The 19,437-nt window shown below is 44.1% G+C and overlaps 1 protein-coding gene across 1 annotated transcript; it reads right to left on the reverse strand.

Annotated features, from left to right (window-relative positions):
- Nucleotides 1-17,901: 17,901 nt before the first annotated feature.
- LOC112893749 (probable glutathione S-transferase GSTF1) lies at nt 17,902-19,053 on the reverse strand. The gene is made up of 3 exons (XM_025961216.1): nt 18,814-19,053; nt 18,612-18,660; nt 17,902-18,511 (listed from the first exon to the last, which is right to left on the reverse strand). Exons 1-3 carry the CDS (start codon nt 18,961-18,963, stop codon nt 18,051-18,053), a joined length of 660 nt encoding a protein of 219 aa, XP_025817001.1. The 5' UTR covers nt 18,964-19,053; the 3' UTR covers nt 17,902-18,050.
- Between the last annotated feature and the right edge of the window lie 384 nt (nt 19,054-19,437).

The following is a 19,437-nucleotide window of genomic DNA, read 5'->3' on the forward strand; positions in this document are numbered from 1 at the left end:
ACGACATCCCTCGGACCTCCGCTGCCCGCTCCTGTTCATCGTTGTTACGCCGCCTCGGCCCCTCTCTTCCCCGACACCGGCCACCCCCATGACCGCCGTGAGTCCCTGAGCATTTCCCCTCACTTGCCCCTCGCCGCCGATGAGCCCTCTCGTCGAAATTTGAACGGCACCGATCGGAATTCCTGTGTAGCCCGGCCAACGATCTATTTGTAACGATTCGAATCTTTCCAGGGGCCTATCTGTAGGAAATCAGTACCCCCTCTCTAATTCAAATTAGCCAACTTGTAAAATTCATCGGAATGTGTAGGAAAATTCAAAAATTGCCAAGCTAGTTTTGTTGGAATCCAGAAGTCTAATTCTACAACTTTTGTTAATAGAGTCTGGTTTGAAACTAAATACTTTTTTATTTATTTTTAACTTTAGCAAAAGGCTATCTTTTGCATAACTATTGCATGCTAGCTCTTTTTCCTATAATTTTTGGAGTGTAGTCTTTTTAAGGTGAATACAAGCTTGTGTAAAAATTTCAGCACCAGTATTGCACCCTAGTTTCAGCTACTTTAATTTTGTGCAAATCAAACTTGAAAGGATTTGAATTTATTCAAACATGTTCCTAAGATTTTCATGCTTAGATCTTTTTACCATATGTTGATATGTTGATAGTTAGTTCATAATTAATTTTTCAAGAATTTATAACACTTTTTACCTAAGATTTGAATTTAAACCTAACATTTGAGCTAAATTCAGATACCCTAGTGTCTATTTTTTAAAAATTATGACAAATTCATAGTAAGCTTATCCATTAGGAATAAGCTTATCCACAAAAATTCAAGGCCATAGCCTTTATGAATTTCAAATTAAAAATCAAACTTGTTAACCTAATTCATTTAATTAGGATAATTGAATTAGGATACCAATAATAAGTTATATTTAAACCTCTTACTTTATGAATGCATGTGTATTACTCTGTTGGATTGCAACTTTATTGTGAACTAAAACTCTTAACTCGAGAACCATCTAATCAAATCATTGCATATCATGTAGAGTCAGCGACACTCGATGACGGAGACTATGAGCTAGTCCTGGAAACTGAGCAAGGGTTTTCTGAAGACCCAGTAAACATCGTCAAGACTCGAACTGAAGCTCCGAACCAAAGTTCGGAAGTCTCTGACACCACTGACCCTAGCCCCGCTCAAGAAGGCAAGCCCCGGTGCATAACCCAGTATTTTAAATTACTTTACTTATACCGTTTTATCCTTATATATATGCATTAAGTCTAGGGGTTGAAATGGAACCCTAGATGCAAGAATCCTAGGAACCTTTGTATTGAGCCTGAGTCCTTATTGAATACATGCTCTACTAATAGGACCGGCAGAAGTTGGGTGATTTCCTGTCACTCGCGCGATATAGGATTTGAATGTTTACTATTCTGCAGTCACTATAAGGATCACGGACGGGGTCATATGCGATATCATGACTGGGAAGATTACCCTGTCTATGTTGATAAAAGTTGATAAGGTCGTAGTGTGTGGTAGTGGTGGCTAAGCATTTGAAAGTATTAGCCACATGCCGTAAATATGGTACGCGGTAAGCCTAGTACCTGATTGGCCCGGCAAATGGACATGTCTCCACCACTCGATTAATTGGTTTCTATTGTACACACGCACCGATGTGTGGGAGTACGTTCTGCGTAGCATACATTAGTACGATCATGTAGTCGCGCTACAGATGTATGTTCTGCACATTGGATGTGCGTATGGTCCTACAGTCGCTTGTGGTGGTCCAGATCCATAACCCGGAATATGAAGGAAACGGTTGCTTCGGAACGACCTTTGGATGTTCCAATCATGTGAGTTAGGTTTACCCTTGCAAGGTTTGGAAATTCGATTCAGAATCGTCCGTTTCTCACGGAGATTGAGACTGCTTATTCCTTCAGCTACATAGAGTAATAACAGTACCTATTGTTGGAATAAACTTGATGGATGATAATCTCTACCTTACTTGTCTAGAATAGGTGCTTACCTAGAATGGTTAGTGAGACTAGAATCTGAAAGCTAAAATATGAAAGTAGATCATACTCTTTGTTGCTTTTCAGCTGAAAATTAAACCTAGAACCATTTAAAGCCATATGGCTAAGTATACTATGAAACGGTTAAACCTTGCTGAGTATTAGTATACTCAGTCTTGCTAGTGAATTTTTCAGGTATGACCTTTGAGAACCCTACGGATAGTCCTGCATGGCCAACCTCTGTACCGTTTGTCTGGTCCGTGGAGTGGGATCCGTCCCCGACTGGCGGTGACCCTCCTGAATGACGCCATACTTCGGGCTGAGTGTGGTGTCAACCTCCACGACGTGTGTAGTCGCGCGTAAATTTTTCTTCCACTGTGAACCTGGACAAGCTGTTTAGCTTGTCGTTTGAAACACTATCTGTATAAATTACTTTAAGCTTTGAAACAGCTTTGTAATAATGTTTAATATGTTGTGGATTAAAAGTTGGTGAGCTGTTGTGTGATTGTAAACTCGCCTTCGTGCGAGGTAAACCTGCTTCGATCCTGCTGAACCGTGGTTGCATCGGGTGGAGATCCGACAGACCAATGGGTTGTTCCGTTTGAAGTGCGTTAAGTTAGTATCGGCTGTTTAGCGATGACTAGCGCACTTGAACCAGAATAATTCAGGCGGTTCTGCCACAGCTGGTATCAGAGCTGTAGGTTTACTCTTACACCGCAGCAGCTCTTAAAAATACTTTTAGGATAAAATTTGCTTAACAAAAGAGTTTACAAATCGCGTTGGATTCGTTAAGATTGGTGCTTAGAACGCAAAGCCCTAGGGATTTATATAGGATTAATCAAGTGGCTACTAATATATATATGGGTATAGTCACTCTAACTTGCAGCACTACTTTGGGTCAAAACTTAAATTTATGCATAACCCAACTTTATATTTTGTAACGACACCTTCAATGATAAGGTAAAAAGGTAAGGATCCTCAGCCAACTGAGGGAGCTTGGCCTTCCCGTCGGTGATGCGAACCAAACGCTGTTTCTCAAGCAGTGGCCTACTTGAGATGCTACCAATATATCAACTTAGGTTGATTATATTGGGAGTAAATGGTTAGGCGCAGGGTATGGTGATCGCTGTTCATACCCCCGCATTTTGCGGTACCCCGTGAATACGTTGTTTCGATGACGTATGTTAACGTTGTCTGTACGGCGGTAATGTACAGATGTTGTTTCTATAATGAACAGTACTGTTTGGGAACGCTTTCATATCGTGCTGCCATGGAAGGTTCATACTGTATAAATGTGGTCTTCTGCAGGTATACTAACCACGATTAAGAGGTTAAGACGGATAGGATTTATCGACTAGTTATTAGAGAGAGCTGTATGTGTTATGCCACCGAAATTAACCACGTAAGTCCGAAGATATTCGGCAGTTGTTTTGGTTGTGAGGTCGAATAGTACGTGCATGCATAATCCATTAAGAAACAAAATTAGTGCTTGAATGTGTTGTTCTTTTAAGGACAAGTAGAGTGTTGTTTATCTCTAGTGTGGTTTCAATAGAATTCTTGTGGTAGCCTTAGTTGAGTATCTTAAGCATCCATCTGATTTCCAGCCTTTGCTGTTACCAGAATCGATTGTCTTGTTCCATTTACCTTGTGAGTTCTTCTTGTTTCTGATGGCAGCTCCTTCAAACATCTTCGGGGATCATGCGGGGCATCTCCATACCGATGCCTTGCACTGGGAGGGTTTTCCCCGTCTTTTATGGGAATCACTTAGTCTATTCTTCTACACCGAGCCTCCCCAGTATGATGGAGTGGAGTACAGAGAGGAGGGTGTTCCCCGGTGCAGAGTTAAGATGACTATTCCTCAGCACCCTTTTCGTTCTCAGTGGTAGCCCATCGAGGTGGATGTGGTTGGTTATCATCTCATCGACACCATCGAGACTGCAGCTCTGGAGGCCATTCACATCTTCTGCAACCAACATCCCATGGAAGTTGCAGGGCATCCCATCGGCTTATTCCCTGCAATAGATTCCAGTGATCCTGAGTGGAATTTCAGGATAGCCCATTATGGTCATATGCTGGGAGATTCAGCCGAAGAAACACTCCGTGGCACTATCAGGTTCATGAATGTCCAGCATCACTATCAGATCCTGCTACGCCTCGGTATGGGTCAGTTGATTGGTATAGCTCAAGGCCACTATCGAAATGCTGATCGACAGGTCACTCAGATAGTAGAGCTTCAAGCCTTGGTTACCGAGAAGGAGGAAATTATCGCAGCACGGGATGAGACCATTCTTCACCGGGAGGATCAAATCAATGAGAGTGATGCAATAATCACTCTCATTGAGTTCCTCCAGGAGCAAATTCATGACCTTATCCTGGAAGTCGATGACTCCCATGCTCACATCGACAAACTCCAGCAGCAGCTAGTACCTCCTGCTGTACCTGTAGCCCCTGAAGGTGGAGAAGAAGACCCAGAGGAAATCGAGGGAGTTTCTGATCTCGACTCCGAGCATGGAGACCCAGAACCCAATCCTCAGCCAGATCACTCTTCTTCCGGCACTCAATCCTCCGTAGGCGATCTCGACGATTTTTAGTTCACCTAAATCATCGATAGTTCATATGTAATTAGTGTAGAATGATCTGACCTAGGTAGTGAGTAGCCTATCTAGACCTAGAGTCACTTGTTGTAGTATATGTGGCATGTGTACATATAGCTTGACCCGTAACAGTCAAACCACCCTGATGTAAGATGTTAAGGACAACCAGTATCTGCGTTGCAATCTAAGCCTTGTGTTCTGCCATCTTGTTCAATATCTTTGCATCTGAAATGAGTTAATTGAGCGGAACATGTGAATTACATATTTGTTTGGCAATAGTATATCATCTGAAAATAGGAGTAAGAATATGGTTGATAATGGATACCTCCTTTGTTTCAGATGGTTGGAGCCACATGTGGAACCCCGGAAGGTTTCCGAGCAGATCAAGCTAGCGGTTCCCAGCAACCGCCACCAGCCCCGCCAAATCTAGCAGAAGTCATGGCCCGACAGACAGAACTCCTCAACCAGTTAGTGCAGGCTCAGATGGGCCAATTTCATCACCAGTCCCGAGGTCGTGATGAACACCCATCGGCTAATTACCAAGATTTTCTCAGCACCCAGCCTCCATTGTTCCATAAGGCAGACGAGCCCCTCGACACTGACGCCTGGCTCCGTACTATAGAGTCTAAGTTCGCATTGTTGTCTGCACCATGCTCAGACAAGAACAAGGCCCTCTTCGCAGCCCAACAACTTCGCGGCACTGCCCGCATATGGTGGGACCATTACCATGCCATGCAGCCGGCTGGTCATGTTGTCGCCTGGGATGAATTCCGGACCACTTTCAGAGCGCACCACATTCCCAAAGGACTCATTGAGCGAAAGCTCAATGAATTTCTGAATCTAACTCAGGGAACCCGCACCATTCTGCAATATGCATAGGTCTTCAATCACTTGTGCCAGTATGCGGGTTATCATGCGGACACTGATGCCCGTAAGCGAGATCGCTTCCATCGAGCCTGAACACCAAACTTCAGGAACGATTGAATTTAGTAAAGGCCAACAACTTCAATGAATTGGTCAATATGGTCATTACCCAGGACGATTGCATCTCAGCCCACCGGGCTGAGAAGAAACAGAAGACACCCACTGGACCCTCAACTGCGCAACCGCCAAGGTATCGGTTGGTCCAGAACACTGCTACCCGAGCACCGCCTTGAAACAATATACTAGGCAGATGGGTAGCCAGGCCACCCAAATAGGCTCGATTCAATCGACCACCGACACCACAACCCCAGCAGCAACAGCAGCAAGGCCCACAGCCGAGCTTTCCGCCATCCAACCAAGGAAACAACAACTATCATTGTTTCAACTGCGGAAGCCCGTCCCATTTCATTAAGGATTGCCCCCAACCCCGAAGATCTTTCCAAGGGCAGACATCCAGCCCGAACAACAAGGGCAAGGGCAAGAAGCAGATGGTACAAATCCGCCAGGGGAGGGTGAATTTCACGACTCTCTCCGAACTCCCCGAGGGTGGGCCAATAATGATGGGTACTTTCTCTATCAACCATCAACCCGTGATTATTATTTTTGATTCTGGTGCCATCCATAGTTTTATCAGTTCAAAATGTGGAATAAAAATAGGCTTGGATCTTTATCCTACTAGTGGGGCATATATGATAGCGACTCCTGGCGGTAAAATTTCCTCAAACCAAATTTGCAGAAGTGTGCCAATTCAGATGGGTAGAAATCTGGTGAGAACAGATTTACTGTTATTGGACCTAGAAGGAATGGATGTCCTCTTAGGCATGGATTGGATGACTAGGCACCGAGTGTCATTGGATATCCCTTCCCGAGCCGTGGAGATAGATTCACCCGACCATGAGCCTACTATTCTCTATCTTCCACAACGGGAGTACAACAACTCCTGTGCCTACGCTGTAGAAGGGATCAAGTTAAAGGACATCCCTATTGTCTGCGAATATCCAGACGTGTTTCCAGATGATTTGCCTGGAATGCCCCCGGACCGGGATATTGAATTTGTCATAGAACTCCAACCCGGCACAGCCCCCATATCTAAGAGGCCCTATCGTATGTCACCCAATGAACTGGCCGAGTTAAAAATCTAACTCCAGGACCTCCTTGATAAGGGTTACATCCGTCCGAGTGCTTTACCATGGGGTTGTTCAGCCCTATTCATGAAGAAGAAGGATAATAGCTTAAGGCTATGTGTAGATTATCGCCCCCTCAATGCGGTAACCATCAAAAACAAGTATCCTCTGCCCCGCATTGATATTCTATTCCATCAGTAAGCCGGAGCCAAGGTATTCTCTAAGATTGATCTTCGTTCCGGCTATCATCAAATCAAAATCAGGCCGAGTGACATTCCAAAAATAGCCTTTTCCACCAGATATGGACTTTACGAATATCTGGTCATGTTGTTTGGTCTTACCAATGCTCCAACATATTTCATGTATCTCATGAACTCTGTCTTCATGCAAGAACTCAACAAATTTGTTGTGGTCTTCATTGATGACATTCTAATCTATTCCAAGAATCCGGAAGATCATGCGAAACATCTCCATGTTATTCTTCAAAGATTGAGAGACCACCACTTGTACGCCAAATTCTCTAAATGTGAGTTTTGGCTGGAAACCGTAAAATTTCCAGGACATACCATCTCCAGTGATGGTATATCCGTTGATCCTAGTAAAGTAAAAGAAGTGATGGATTGGAAACCTCCAACATCAGTCCATCAAATTCGTAGCTTTCTTGGTCTCGTTGGCTATTATCATCGTTTCATTCCTGATTTCTCAAAAATAGCCAAACCTATGACTGAACAATTAAAGAAAGGAGTTAAATTCTCCTGGGATCAGAAATGCAAAGACGCATTTCATACCCTTAGAGCACATCTTACCATTGCCCCAGTTTTAGCTCAACCCGATGTCTCAAAACCTTTTGACATCTATTGTGATGCTTCGGGAATCGGACTTGGTTGTGTGCTTATGCAAGACAACCGAGTGATTGCTTATGCATCACGAGCACTCAGGACTCATGAATAGAACTATCCTACTCATGATCTTGAACTCACAGCTGTCATCCATGCACTTAAAATCTGGAGACATCACCTGATGGGTACAAAGTGCCATATCTATACTGACCACAAAAGCCTCAAGTACATTTTCACGCAAGAAGATCTAAATATGAGGCAAAGACGCTGGCTAGAACTTATCAAAGATTATGATCTAGAAGTACACTATCATTAAGGCAAGGTCAACATCGTTGCGGATGCACTTAGCCGCAAGGCACATTGCTTTTGCTTATCAGTAGAGGCTTTCAATGAGACGCTTTGTTAGGAGATGAGAAAACTCAATCTTGAGATCATTCCTCAAGGCAGCCTGAACCATCTCTCAGTTGAAGCTACGCTTAAGGATAACATCATTCTGGCACAACAGCATGACAAAGGGGTCAGAATCATCAAGCAGAAGTTAGCACAAGTAGAAAGAAAATATAAGTGTTTTCATGTAGATCACGAAGGGGTTTTATGGTTCAACGAACGTATCGTTGTGCCTAAGGACCATAAGCTTCGTAAGCAGATATTGGACGAGGTCCACTTGTCCAAATTCTTCATGCACCCTGGCAGTACTAAGATGTAACAGGATCTAAAATAGAACTTTTGGTGGACTCGTATGAAACGAGAAATTGCAAAGTATGTCTCGGAGTGTGATATTTGCCAAAGAGTTAAGGCCAGTCATCTAAGGACTGCTGGTATTCTTCAACCTCTACCCATTCCCTCTTGGAAGTGGGAAGATATCAGCATGGATTTTATCGTTGGCTTACCCAACACCTCCCAAAGGCATGACTCTATTTGGGTAATCGTGGATCGATTAACCAAGACAGCCCATTTCCTTCCCGTGCATATTACGTATAATGCCAAAAAGTATGCCGAGATCTATTTAGATCAAATCGTTCGTCTTCATGGAGTGCCCAAGATGATCATTTCTGATCGTGGAGCATAATTCATCGCTCGGTTCTGGGAGCAACTTCAATATGCTCTTGGAACTAAGTTAATCCAAAACTCCGCATATCACCCTCAGACAGACAGACAAACGGAAAGGATAAATCAAATTCTGGAGGATATGCTTAGAGCCTGTGTACTTCAGTATGACAAGAATTGGGACAAATGCTTGTCATTGGCAGAATTTTCTTACAACAACAGTTATCAGACAAGTATCAAGATGGCTCCGTTCGAAGCATTGTACGGTCGCCGTTGCCGAACTCCTTTGAGTTGGTCACAAACTGGCGAACGTAAAATCTTTGGACCGGACCTTGTCACTGAAGTCGAAGAACAGGTGAAGACTATTTAGAATAATCTGAAAGCAGCCCAATCTCAATAGAAAAGCTACGCGGACATACGAAGAAGACCATTATAGTTTCAAGTCGGAGACTTCGTATATCTTCAAGTATCTCCCACTCGAGGTATTCAACAGTTCGGCGTAAAAGGAAAACTTGCCCCTCGATATATCGGACTCTTTGAAATTCTCGAAATCTATGGACTCGTAGCTTATCGTCTTCAACTTCCTCCTCAGTTAGCGGCCATCCATGACATCTTTCATGTATCTCAACTTAGGAAATGTGTCAAAGTTTCTACCGAGATCATCGATCCCCAAACCATCAAAATCGAATCTGATCTAACCTATACAGAACATCCAATCAGAGTGCTGGATACTAAAGAAAGAAGCACCAGAAGAGAAACTATCAAGATGTTCAAAATTCGTGGGATCATCATACCGAAGAAGAAGTGACTTGGGAAACCGAATCCTATCTTCAACAAAATTTCCCAGACTTCCTTCAAGCCAATTCTTAAATCTAATCGCCCAATTCCATTCTGTTCCGGAATCTCGGGACGAGATTCTTTTTAGGGTGAAGGCTGTGACATACAGGTATTAGGATTATAAACACATTAAATTCTAGTATAAAGTGTGCATGTTTGATCTCGTGTATGTGTGTTCAAATTTGAATGCAAAAGGGAAAAGGGCATTTATGTAATTCTGAAAAATGTAGGTCCTTTAGTGTTAAATGGGTAAGAAAGGGAGGTAGAAATCAAAATATATGAAGGTTGTTTTGCAAAAGTCAAGAACTTGCTTTTAAATCGCAAAAATAGGTGAAACTACACAAAGGATGCAAGTGTAGTGTAGTTTTTAAATAGGATTTAATTAATGTTTAAAACTTTGCTAAGTTTTATGTTAGTTTCAAATCCTTAGCTCTTTTGCGACTACACCTTAAAGAAAAGTTGTATATCTTGAAAAACCCTACACTTTTTCTTTTGGGCACATTTTCATTTGAGCTATGGTTTGAAAGTTATCTAGGGTTTACAGAGGAGTCCCTGCACTTTCAGGAAATTGCAAATAGATCCCCTTTGTCTACCTCCAGCCCCTCTCCTCCTCTGTTTCTGCTCGCGCCCGATCCCGCCGCTTCGCCGGCCATGTGCCGCGCACCCGCCACCCCCGCGCCGCTCTAAGCCGTGCCACGTGCCGCCCCAGCACCCGCACCGTCGCTTCCCGGCCTCGCGCTGGCCTGCTCCTGCCTCTCCACGTCGCGCTGCCGCCGCCCGAGCCACCACGACTCCCGCCGGCCGCCAGCTCCTGCTCCCGCGTGACCACGCCTTCTTCTGGACCCGAAGCACATCCTGGAGCATCCCACGCATTCCCTCTTGCTTTCACGCGACTGCATTTCCACTGCCAATTCCTTTCCCGACCACCGCACCTCACCAGACCTCCTCCGCAGCCCCTGGCCGCCATCGTCAGCTGCCCACGCCGCTTTCCATCCCTGGTCCAGTGCTCCTAGAGCACCATCGTGACCCCCTGGTGCTCCCCAGCCTGCCCAATTTCGCTCTCGTGCACTGGAACGACCGGACCACTACGCCAGTGAGCTCGAGCTTCCGCCGCCGCTCGGCCTCGCCGTCGTCCCGTTGATCCATTGCCTTCTAGCCCCGAACAAGCACACCGCCAGCACCACATCATCACGTGAAAGCTATCTAGCCACTTCCCCGCCGCCCTCCTGCCCTCCGGCCACCGGAACGTCGACGACGTCCCTCGGACCTCCGCCGCCCGCCCCTGTTCGTCGTTGTTACGCCGCCTCGGCCTCTCTCTTCCCCGACACCGGCCACCCCCGTGACCGCCGTGAGTCCCTGAGAATTTCCCCTCACTTGCCCCTCACCGCCGATGAGCCCTCTCACCGGAATTTGAACGGTACCGATCGGAATTTCTGTGTAGCCCGGCCAACGATCTATTTGTAACGATTCGAATCTTTCCAGGGGCCTATCTGTAGGAAATCAGTACCCCCTCTCTAATTCAAATCAGCCAATTTGTAAAATTCATAGGAATGTGTAGAAAAATCCAAAAATTGCCAAACTAGTTTTGTTGGAATCCAGAAGTCTAATTCTACAACTTTTCTTAATAGAATCTGGTTTGAAAGTAAATACTTTTTGATTTATTTTTAACTTTAGCAAAAGGGTATCTTGTGCATAACTATTGCATGCTAGCTCTTTTTCCTGTGATTTTTGGAGTGTAGTCTGTTTAAGGTAAATACAAGCTTGTGTAAAAATTTCAGCACCAGTATTGCACCCTGGTTTCAGCTACTTTAATTTTGTGCAAATCAAACTTGAAAGGATTTGAATTTATTCAAACATGTTCCTAAGCTTTTCATGCTTAAAACTTTTTACCATATGTTGATATGTTGATAGTTAGTTCATAATTAATTTTTCAAGAATTTATAACACTGTTTTACCTAAGATTTGAATTTAAACCTAACATTTGAGCTAAATTCAAATACCCTAGTGTCTATTTTTAGAAAATTATGACAAATTCATAGTAAGCTTATCCATTAGGAATAAGATTATCCATAAAAATTCAAGGCCATAGCCTTTATGAATTTCAAATTAAAAATCAAACTTGTTAACCTAATTCATTTAATTAAGATAATTGAATTAGGATACCAATAATAAGTTATATTTAAACCTCTTACTTTATGAATGCATGTGTATTACTCTGTTGGATTGCAACTTTATTGTGAACTAAAATTCTTAACTCGAGAACCATCTAATCAAATCATTGCATATCATGTAGAGTCAGCGACACTCGATGACGGAGACTACGAGCTAGTCCCGGAAACTGAGCAAGGGTTTTTTGAAGGCCCAGTAAACATCATTGAGACTCTAACTGAAGCTCCGAACCAAAGTTCGGAAGTCTCTGACACTACTGACCCTAGCCCCGCTCAAGAAGGCAAGCCCCAGTGCATAACCCAGTATTTTAAATTACTTCACTTATACAGTTTTATCCTTATATATATGCATTAAGTCTAGGTGTTGAAATGGAACCCTAGATGCAAGAATCCTAGGAACCTTTGTATTGAGCCTGAGTCCTTATCGAATAGATGCTCTGCTAATAGGACCGGCAGAAGTCGGGTGATTTCCTATCACTCGCGCGATATAAGATTTGAATGTTTACTATTCTGCAGTCACTATAAGGATCACGGACAGGGTCATGTGCGATATCATGACTGGGAAGATTACCCTATCTGTGTTGATAAAAGTTGATAAGGTCGCGGTGTGTGGTAATGGTGGCTAAGCGTTTGAAAGTACTAGCCACATGCCGTAAATATGGTACGCGGTAAGCCTAGTACCTGATTGGCCCGGCAAATGGACATGTCTCCACCACTCGATTAATTGGTTTCTGTTATACACACGCACCGATGTGTGGGAGTATGTTCTGCGTAGCATACATTAGTACGATCATGTAGTCGCGCTACAGACGTACGTCCTGCACATTGGATGTGCATACGGTCCTACAGTCGCTTGTGGTGGTCCAGATCCATAACCCGGAATATGAAGGAAACGGTTGCTTCGGAATGACCTTTGGATGTTCCAAGCGTGTGAGTTTGGTTTACCCTTGCAAGGTTTGGAAATTCGATTCAAAATCGTCCGTTTCTCGCGGAGATTGAGACTGCTTATTCCTTCTGCCACATAGAGTAATAACAGTAACTATTATTGGAATAAACTTGATGGATGATAATCTCTACCTTACTTGTCTAGAATAGGTGCTTACCTAGAATGGTTAGTGAGACTAGAATCTGAAAGCTAAAATATGAAAGTAGATCATACTCTTTGTTGCTTTTCAGCTGAAAATTAAACCTAGAACCATTTAAAGGCTTTATGAGTCTAGTTACATGGCTAAGTATACTATAAAACGGTTAAACCTTACTGAGTATTAGTATACTCAGTCTTGCTAGTGAATTTTTCAGGTATGACCTTTGAGAACCCTACGGATAGTCCTGCATGGCCAACCTCTGTACCGTTTGGCTGGTCCGTGGAGTGGGATCCGTCCCCGGCTGGCAGTGACCCTCCTGAATGACACCATGCTTCGGGCTGAGTGTGGTGTCAACCTCCGCGACGTGTGTAGTCGCGTGTAAATTTTTTTTCCACTGTGAACCTGGACAAGCTGTTTAGCTTGTCGTTTGAAATATTGTCTGTATAAATTACTTTAAGCTTTGAAACAGCTTTGTAATAATGTTTAATATGTTGTGGATTAAAAGTTGGTGAGCTGTTGTGTGATTGTAAACTCGCCTTCGTGCGAGGTAAACCTGCTTCGATCCTATTGAATCGTGGTTGCATCGGGTGGAGATCCGACAGACCAATGGGTTGTTCCATTTGAAGTGCGTTAAGTTAGTATCGGCTGTTTAGCGATGACTATCGCACTTGAACCGAAATAATTGAGGCGGATCTGCCACAGTTACAAACGGCTACTCTTCAAATATCAGTTTTAATTTGGAACCTACATTTTACCATACAAGAGAGATGATTTCTTACATTTTTACCCTTTTCGCTGATGTGCCAAGACACATAGGCATGCCAGCATGGACGAGTGATGCAAAATGACCTTGTCGTTCCTGTAGTCGTCTTCATGCTCGAGCATCAAGCTTTTCTTTTCAATAAACATCACAGGGTCAGAACTCAGAAGCATCACATTTCTGTTCTTTCTTCCTCCACCGCGAGCAAGAGCATAGCACCATCCCAAGTCTGCAAGCAAAGCTGCAGATCGACACCAGGTCCCTGACCCCAACATTCCATCAACCACATCACTAAATCACCTCCAGTATCACCCAACCTTGTCCTCTGCTTCCCAGCTCCGTCCAACAAGAAACCGCCTCACATTGGACGGCTCGCGACTTGCCATCGTTATGAATGGCCACTCTTCAAATACCAATTTTAATATGGCACCTACATTTTTATTGTTGGACGGCATTTGAACACGCAGGCAAGTCGCGAGTTTCTCGGACTGGGGGTATTTGATTCAATGTTTTTTAGAATTCGCCAAACACCCTAACTAAGATTTGTAGATGGTTCATCAGGCTACCACTTTGCTATTCAACATCTGGTAAACAATGCTACACATTTGGAGATAGAACTGGTCAAACTCGAGTTAAACACACGGTTTCAGAAGTTCAAAAATTCAGAAGTTTAATGTGATTTTACCGAGTTTGGCTCCGATTTAAAAAAGACTTAGAGCTTGAAAACCAAATTCTTAACACCACTAATATGCAAGCAGATGTAGGACTACAACCTTCGGTTTGTGTTTTTGTTAGGTGTTTAAGGAAAAACAAAAGTTATTAGCCTCTAAACTTAGAGACTCGGATCTGCAAACTTAGCTGTTTGACCAGAGTTTAATTACAAAATTTTACGTTCTAAAAAAGTTTTCACTCAATCACATCATACCTAGGTTAAAGTATATAGACTGTACTACAAGGATATGCTGTGGTGTGATCTACTCTTGTGTGGGGCAATACAAGTCACATCAATTTACCTATCACTGTTAGTGATGAGACCACAACCATTGGTAAAGCTCGTTTTCATCAGATAAAGTGGCCAAAGTCAGGTATCCTAATACCACCAAGGACAAAACCTCCTCCCACCTCTGGCCCCACACCATCTTCACTTCCTTCAAATCCTCGCAAGTCACCCTCGCCGTCTTCTCCTCCTCACAAGGATAACCATGAGCCACCGGGTGCTTGACTGCTAGACCCACCACCTCCTCCTCAAACAGATAAGCATGACGAGCCTCACAAGGAGGGGCGGCTCAGAAGGAGATGCCGCCTGAGATGGGAAAAACTGCATGTGTTGCCTCCATTTGGACTCGGACCAATACTAAATACAAGCCTGGTGAGCCTATACTATCAAAGGAGGATCTAAAGGCTGCTGGACTGTCATGTGTGGCCTTGCATAATCACTAATGCTAGAGAGTGCAAATGGTGTCGACAACATTTGTGTATCGTATCAGGCATGCCACTTTGGATCTACGGCAGATAATTTTTATGTTCCATTCAGTGACTTGTATGACCTATTCCACCTTGACACATTGGACATAAGCTTCCTAAGGTGCTTCTCATTCTAAGTTCCTTGACACTAGAGTTTCATTAATTAGTACCACAATGTTCAAACTAATAATTTGAGTTTTTATGTAGAAAAATGTTTGAAATGGCAAAAGAGATAGGGTAGATGTTGGATTTTTGGACCCACAATGATGAGGACATCACTCATTTGAAAGCACACAACACTTCTCCACTAGACATTCAAGGTCCAATCACTAGAGCACGTGCACCACAACTGCATTTAGAGGTGAGCTCGTTCCTAAGCACTTCAACTTATGATTTTAAGAATAGATTGCTACCTAATGATTATATTGTGATTAGGAATCAAGGAGAGGACCAGGAGATACATGGAGAAGGGCTTGGAGGGTGGACGTACAGCAAGGGAGTGCAAGCCAAGTTGGAGACCCAATCCAAGTCGACTTCGAGTCCACCTCGGAGTCCAGAAATAGTCTGCCTTAAATTGGACGCCTAGGCCACAGACAGAGTCGGATTTGGACGTTCTATATATGGTTGGAACCGAAATTTCATAAGGCTTCCAATGGCACCGGTCCCACCTCAAAATTCCTTCTGAGTCGACAGGAATCGTCAAAACAAATGGACATCCAGAGGTGCTGCGTCACCATCTTTTGGGCCGCTGGCCCGTGTATTGTGTTGGAGCCTGTTAGGGTTGCGTCCAGGGGACTTGCACGCCCCTAACTCCTTTTTATTCAGTAGCTATCACCACTTTAGGGTTTGAGTTTTGCTTAGATTCAATCTGTCATCGAACAGTGTCGCCATTCATCGGTTTGTGAGACCCCAACTTGTGAGTTTAATCATTCATCTGCAAATTGGTTGCATTCTTCCTTTTTGCTTGTGTTCTTCGATTCGCAGGCAAGGATTAGCCTTCTTGGTGAGGTTGACCGAGCATCGCTGGTCGATAACCAGAGGAGACATTGTGCTACAATTGCGGGATTCGGAACATGTTGTTCAGAAGCCGGATCGAATTGTGTAGCGACTCCATCAAATCGAGAGCTATCAGAACCTTTCGGAAGATTTGGAACCCTAGTCTACATCATACAAATATTCTCGGCAATGGTGATCTAATGCAATTCCAATACTGTAATAGATCAAATTGCTAAGCTTATGAACCATGACTTTGTGGTAGGAGCATACAACACGGGTGGCCACTGGGTGTTGGTAGTCATTGTCATCAAGTGAAATCTCATATTTTATCTAGATTCCACGAGAATTGTGCCGAAGCAAAAGTTCCCAGATATCCAATAAGTTGTTAATTGGTAAGTTTGTTGTAGGTTTGTTTCTATATATGCAAATTTTCTAACTCTTTAATGTTGTTAATCACTACCGCTCCATGCAGTGCCTTTGGAAAGTATATGCAGACTAAAGGAATGAAACCAAAGTCCAAAGCACCGGCGACTCATGCATAGGATCGATTTTAAGGTAATTCTAGCAAGAAAATGAAGGATTCCATCGTCGATGCAGTATTGCCTTGATTTATGCCATTTAATCTACCAAAAAAAATTTTGTGTATTGTAGTGCGCTCAATAATCACCAGGGAGCATGCTACGTGGTTTCTACATTGCAATCAACATGATGAGCCTGGTGTGTGATAGAACAACCTACAAAAAAGCTACTGTATGTACTCATCTCTGAGCATTTATGCATTAATCACTTGTTCTAGTTTTTTTACTATTTGCCAATATACTTTTTATTAAGGGTAGTGTTATGCAGGATTGTAAAGCTTCACCGGCCCAATTTCCAAAGACTCATATGAGATGATCCGGGAGATGCTATGCAATTTCATCATCAAGGATGTCATCCCACCAGATGGCCTCTGCTACCACGGTCCACTTTGAAACTGTAAGAGCTTGTGATTATGATATGTGGAGAAAATTTGACCTTGATGTACATGTGTACATCTGTATATTTATATTAGATTACATGTTACATTTTTGTGAACTTGAGATGATATGTGAGGTTACATTTTTGTAGGCTGGCCTATGAGAACTTGTGATATGTGGATATGTTTATATTGAGTTCCTACAATGTAAATCTATCCTTGCTGTTGTGGAGTATATATATTGCTTGCAGGTTCAAGTGGCTTCCAAATCCTGGCTGGTTCCAGGATGCAGCCAGGAAACAGGCCAGCCTAATAGGGTGGGCATAGCTATAGGTAACGGGCATTATGTATATCCTGTTACCTTTCACAAGTAACTCGTTACCTTTAAAATATCAATGTTAACGGGCTTTAAGTGACCACCATCACCTTTGATTAGACTATGGTAACGGGCAACAAATGAAATCCGTTTCCTTTGATAAGTCATTGGTAACAGGCGTAAAAGTGAAGACCGTTACCAATACTGACAGTGTGCCCAGGGGGAGCTGCCGCACGGGGTGATTGGTAACGGCCTGTAGTAACAGGCGTTAAGGGTGTTCGTTACCAACTCTGACAGTGGGCCCACAGGGAGCAGCCGCACGGGGTCATTGGCAACGGCCATTAGAAACGGGCTTGTAAAGCCACCCGTTACCAGTGACTAATCAATGGTAACGGGCATCACGTGACGCCCATTACCACTATAGACTATGGGTCCGGTGGGAGCAGGCGCTAGTTGTGATTGGTAACGGCGTTTCTTTGCATGTAATTGTCAACGACCGGTCATTAGTAACCCATAGACGGTAATGTTTGCTATGCCCGTTATGAATGGCCGTCTTTACCCGTTACCAATGTCACTCTTTCATGTAGTGAATAATGATGCACGACTATAACAAGGATTTTATTAATATGTTATATGTATCTCCATGTACCGCGGACACATTGTTGTTCTATCGATTCCACATCCCATCTTTATTCGATCTTTGACCCCATTTGTTTCACCATTCCATTTCCATGAATGAAAGGTGCATTTTTGGTCCCTGTGAATTCTGCAAAAGTTTCAGTTGTTATAGAGGGAGAAACAGCAACCTTATATTACAGGATCAAATGGTTTGCAATAAGACAGACAGTAAAAAAGAAAACACATATAGTAATTCACAGTCATACAATGCAGCTACAACGACGGCCTCTCCTCATACAATTTTATTGGCTTGACCGATTAGGCCTTGATCTCCATATGGGCGCTGATCTTCTTCAACGACGGCCTCTCCATAACCCTCTCCCACCACGCTTTGACGTGCGGGTACATGTCGAAGACCGACGCATGCGGCGTCGCCATGATGTGGAAGGTAAAGGGGAAGTGGTTGAGGTCCGCAAAGCTGAAAAAGTCCCCGGCGAGGTAATTGCTCTTGGACAGGCGTGCCTCATAGACATCGAGCACCTTCTTGAACTTCTCCAGGCTCTCGTCCACGACCTTCTGGTCAGGCGTGGTGCCGAGCCTTGCAGGGTACACGACGCACTCGTAGAAGATGGGCGCCATGGCCGGTAGGTAGTGGTGCACCTCCACCTCCGTCCACACGTCCACCATCGCGGCTTCCTCCGGGTTGCCTTCTCGCAGCAGGTCGTCTTGAGCTGACTTGGCGTATTTGCGGAGCACGTACTTTGAGATTGCTCGGGACTCTGGAAGAAATTCGGTGAGGTTTAAAAACCATAAGATGGACATTCGAGAGCAACTATTTCTGTCGAAGTGCGTAGTGAATTTGGATTATTGTAAGCATACCGAAGAGCATGATGTCCCCATCCTGAAACGCAGGGATTTGGCCGAACGGCTGCAAGTAAACATCAGCGTGCATGTACAGGGTACATCAGTTTGTCTACCGATACGAGTGAAAAGATTGATGACGAGGAAACAAGGAAAAAGGATAACGAAGCATGTGCAGAGATGCAGTGAAGAAGAAATAGGATCCAGGGTTGTTGCCTACGTTTCTTGCAAGATGTTTGAGGCCCTTGTGCTCCTTGGTCATGTAGTCGACCTCGACGACCTCGTACTCGACGCGCACCTCCTCCAGGCAGGCCATCACCCGCGCGGCGTTCGCGAACACCGCGGACCCGAACACCTTGACCGGCGCCATATGCTTTGCTTGCGAGGAGGCCGGGGCAAGGAGCAGGCCCTGCTATGCCCGCTAATTATTGTGGCCTTGTGGGGTGGAGTAATTTGGATTTTGGGCACACCTCTGGTGGCACCACGTAATACTGGGTCTTGTCAGATGTCAATGGGACCAGGAGGAGATCACGACAGCTGATGGCCTGGACCTCCGGAAGCTGTCCATGGACCATGGTGAGTGTGACAATCGTAGCTTTTTTTATGGAAATATACCTGCATTAATATCGGTGTTAAAATATGATGCAAGAGTTAGAAAAACATACACAGCAAAATGAAACAAATATAGCCCGGCGAAGCAGTGTCTAGCTCGGTCAGATTCGGTTTCGGTGATTGATTGGACGGTAGAATGAAGCCATATCCATGCTTCCGATTAGTCGCCGTATGTTCCGCGTCGAAGTCGCCGCTCATCGGCGACGACCACACCTTGCTTTTGGAGCACCAG

This window comes from Panicum hallii, chromosome 5 (genome assembly GCF_002211085.1).
Source record: "Panicum hallii strain FIL2 chromosome 5, PHallii_v3.1, whole genome shotgun sequence".
NCBI lineage: Eukaryota > Viridiplantae > Streptophyta > Magnoliopsida > Poales > Poaceae > Panicum > Panicum hallii.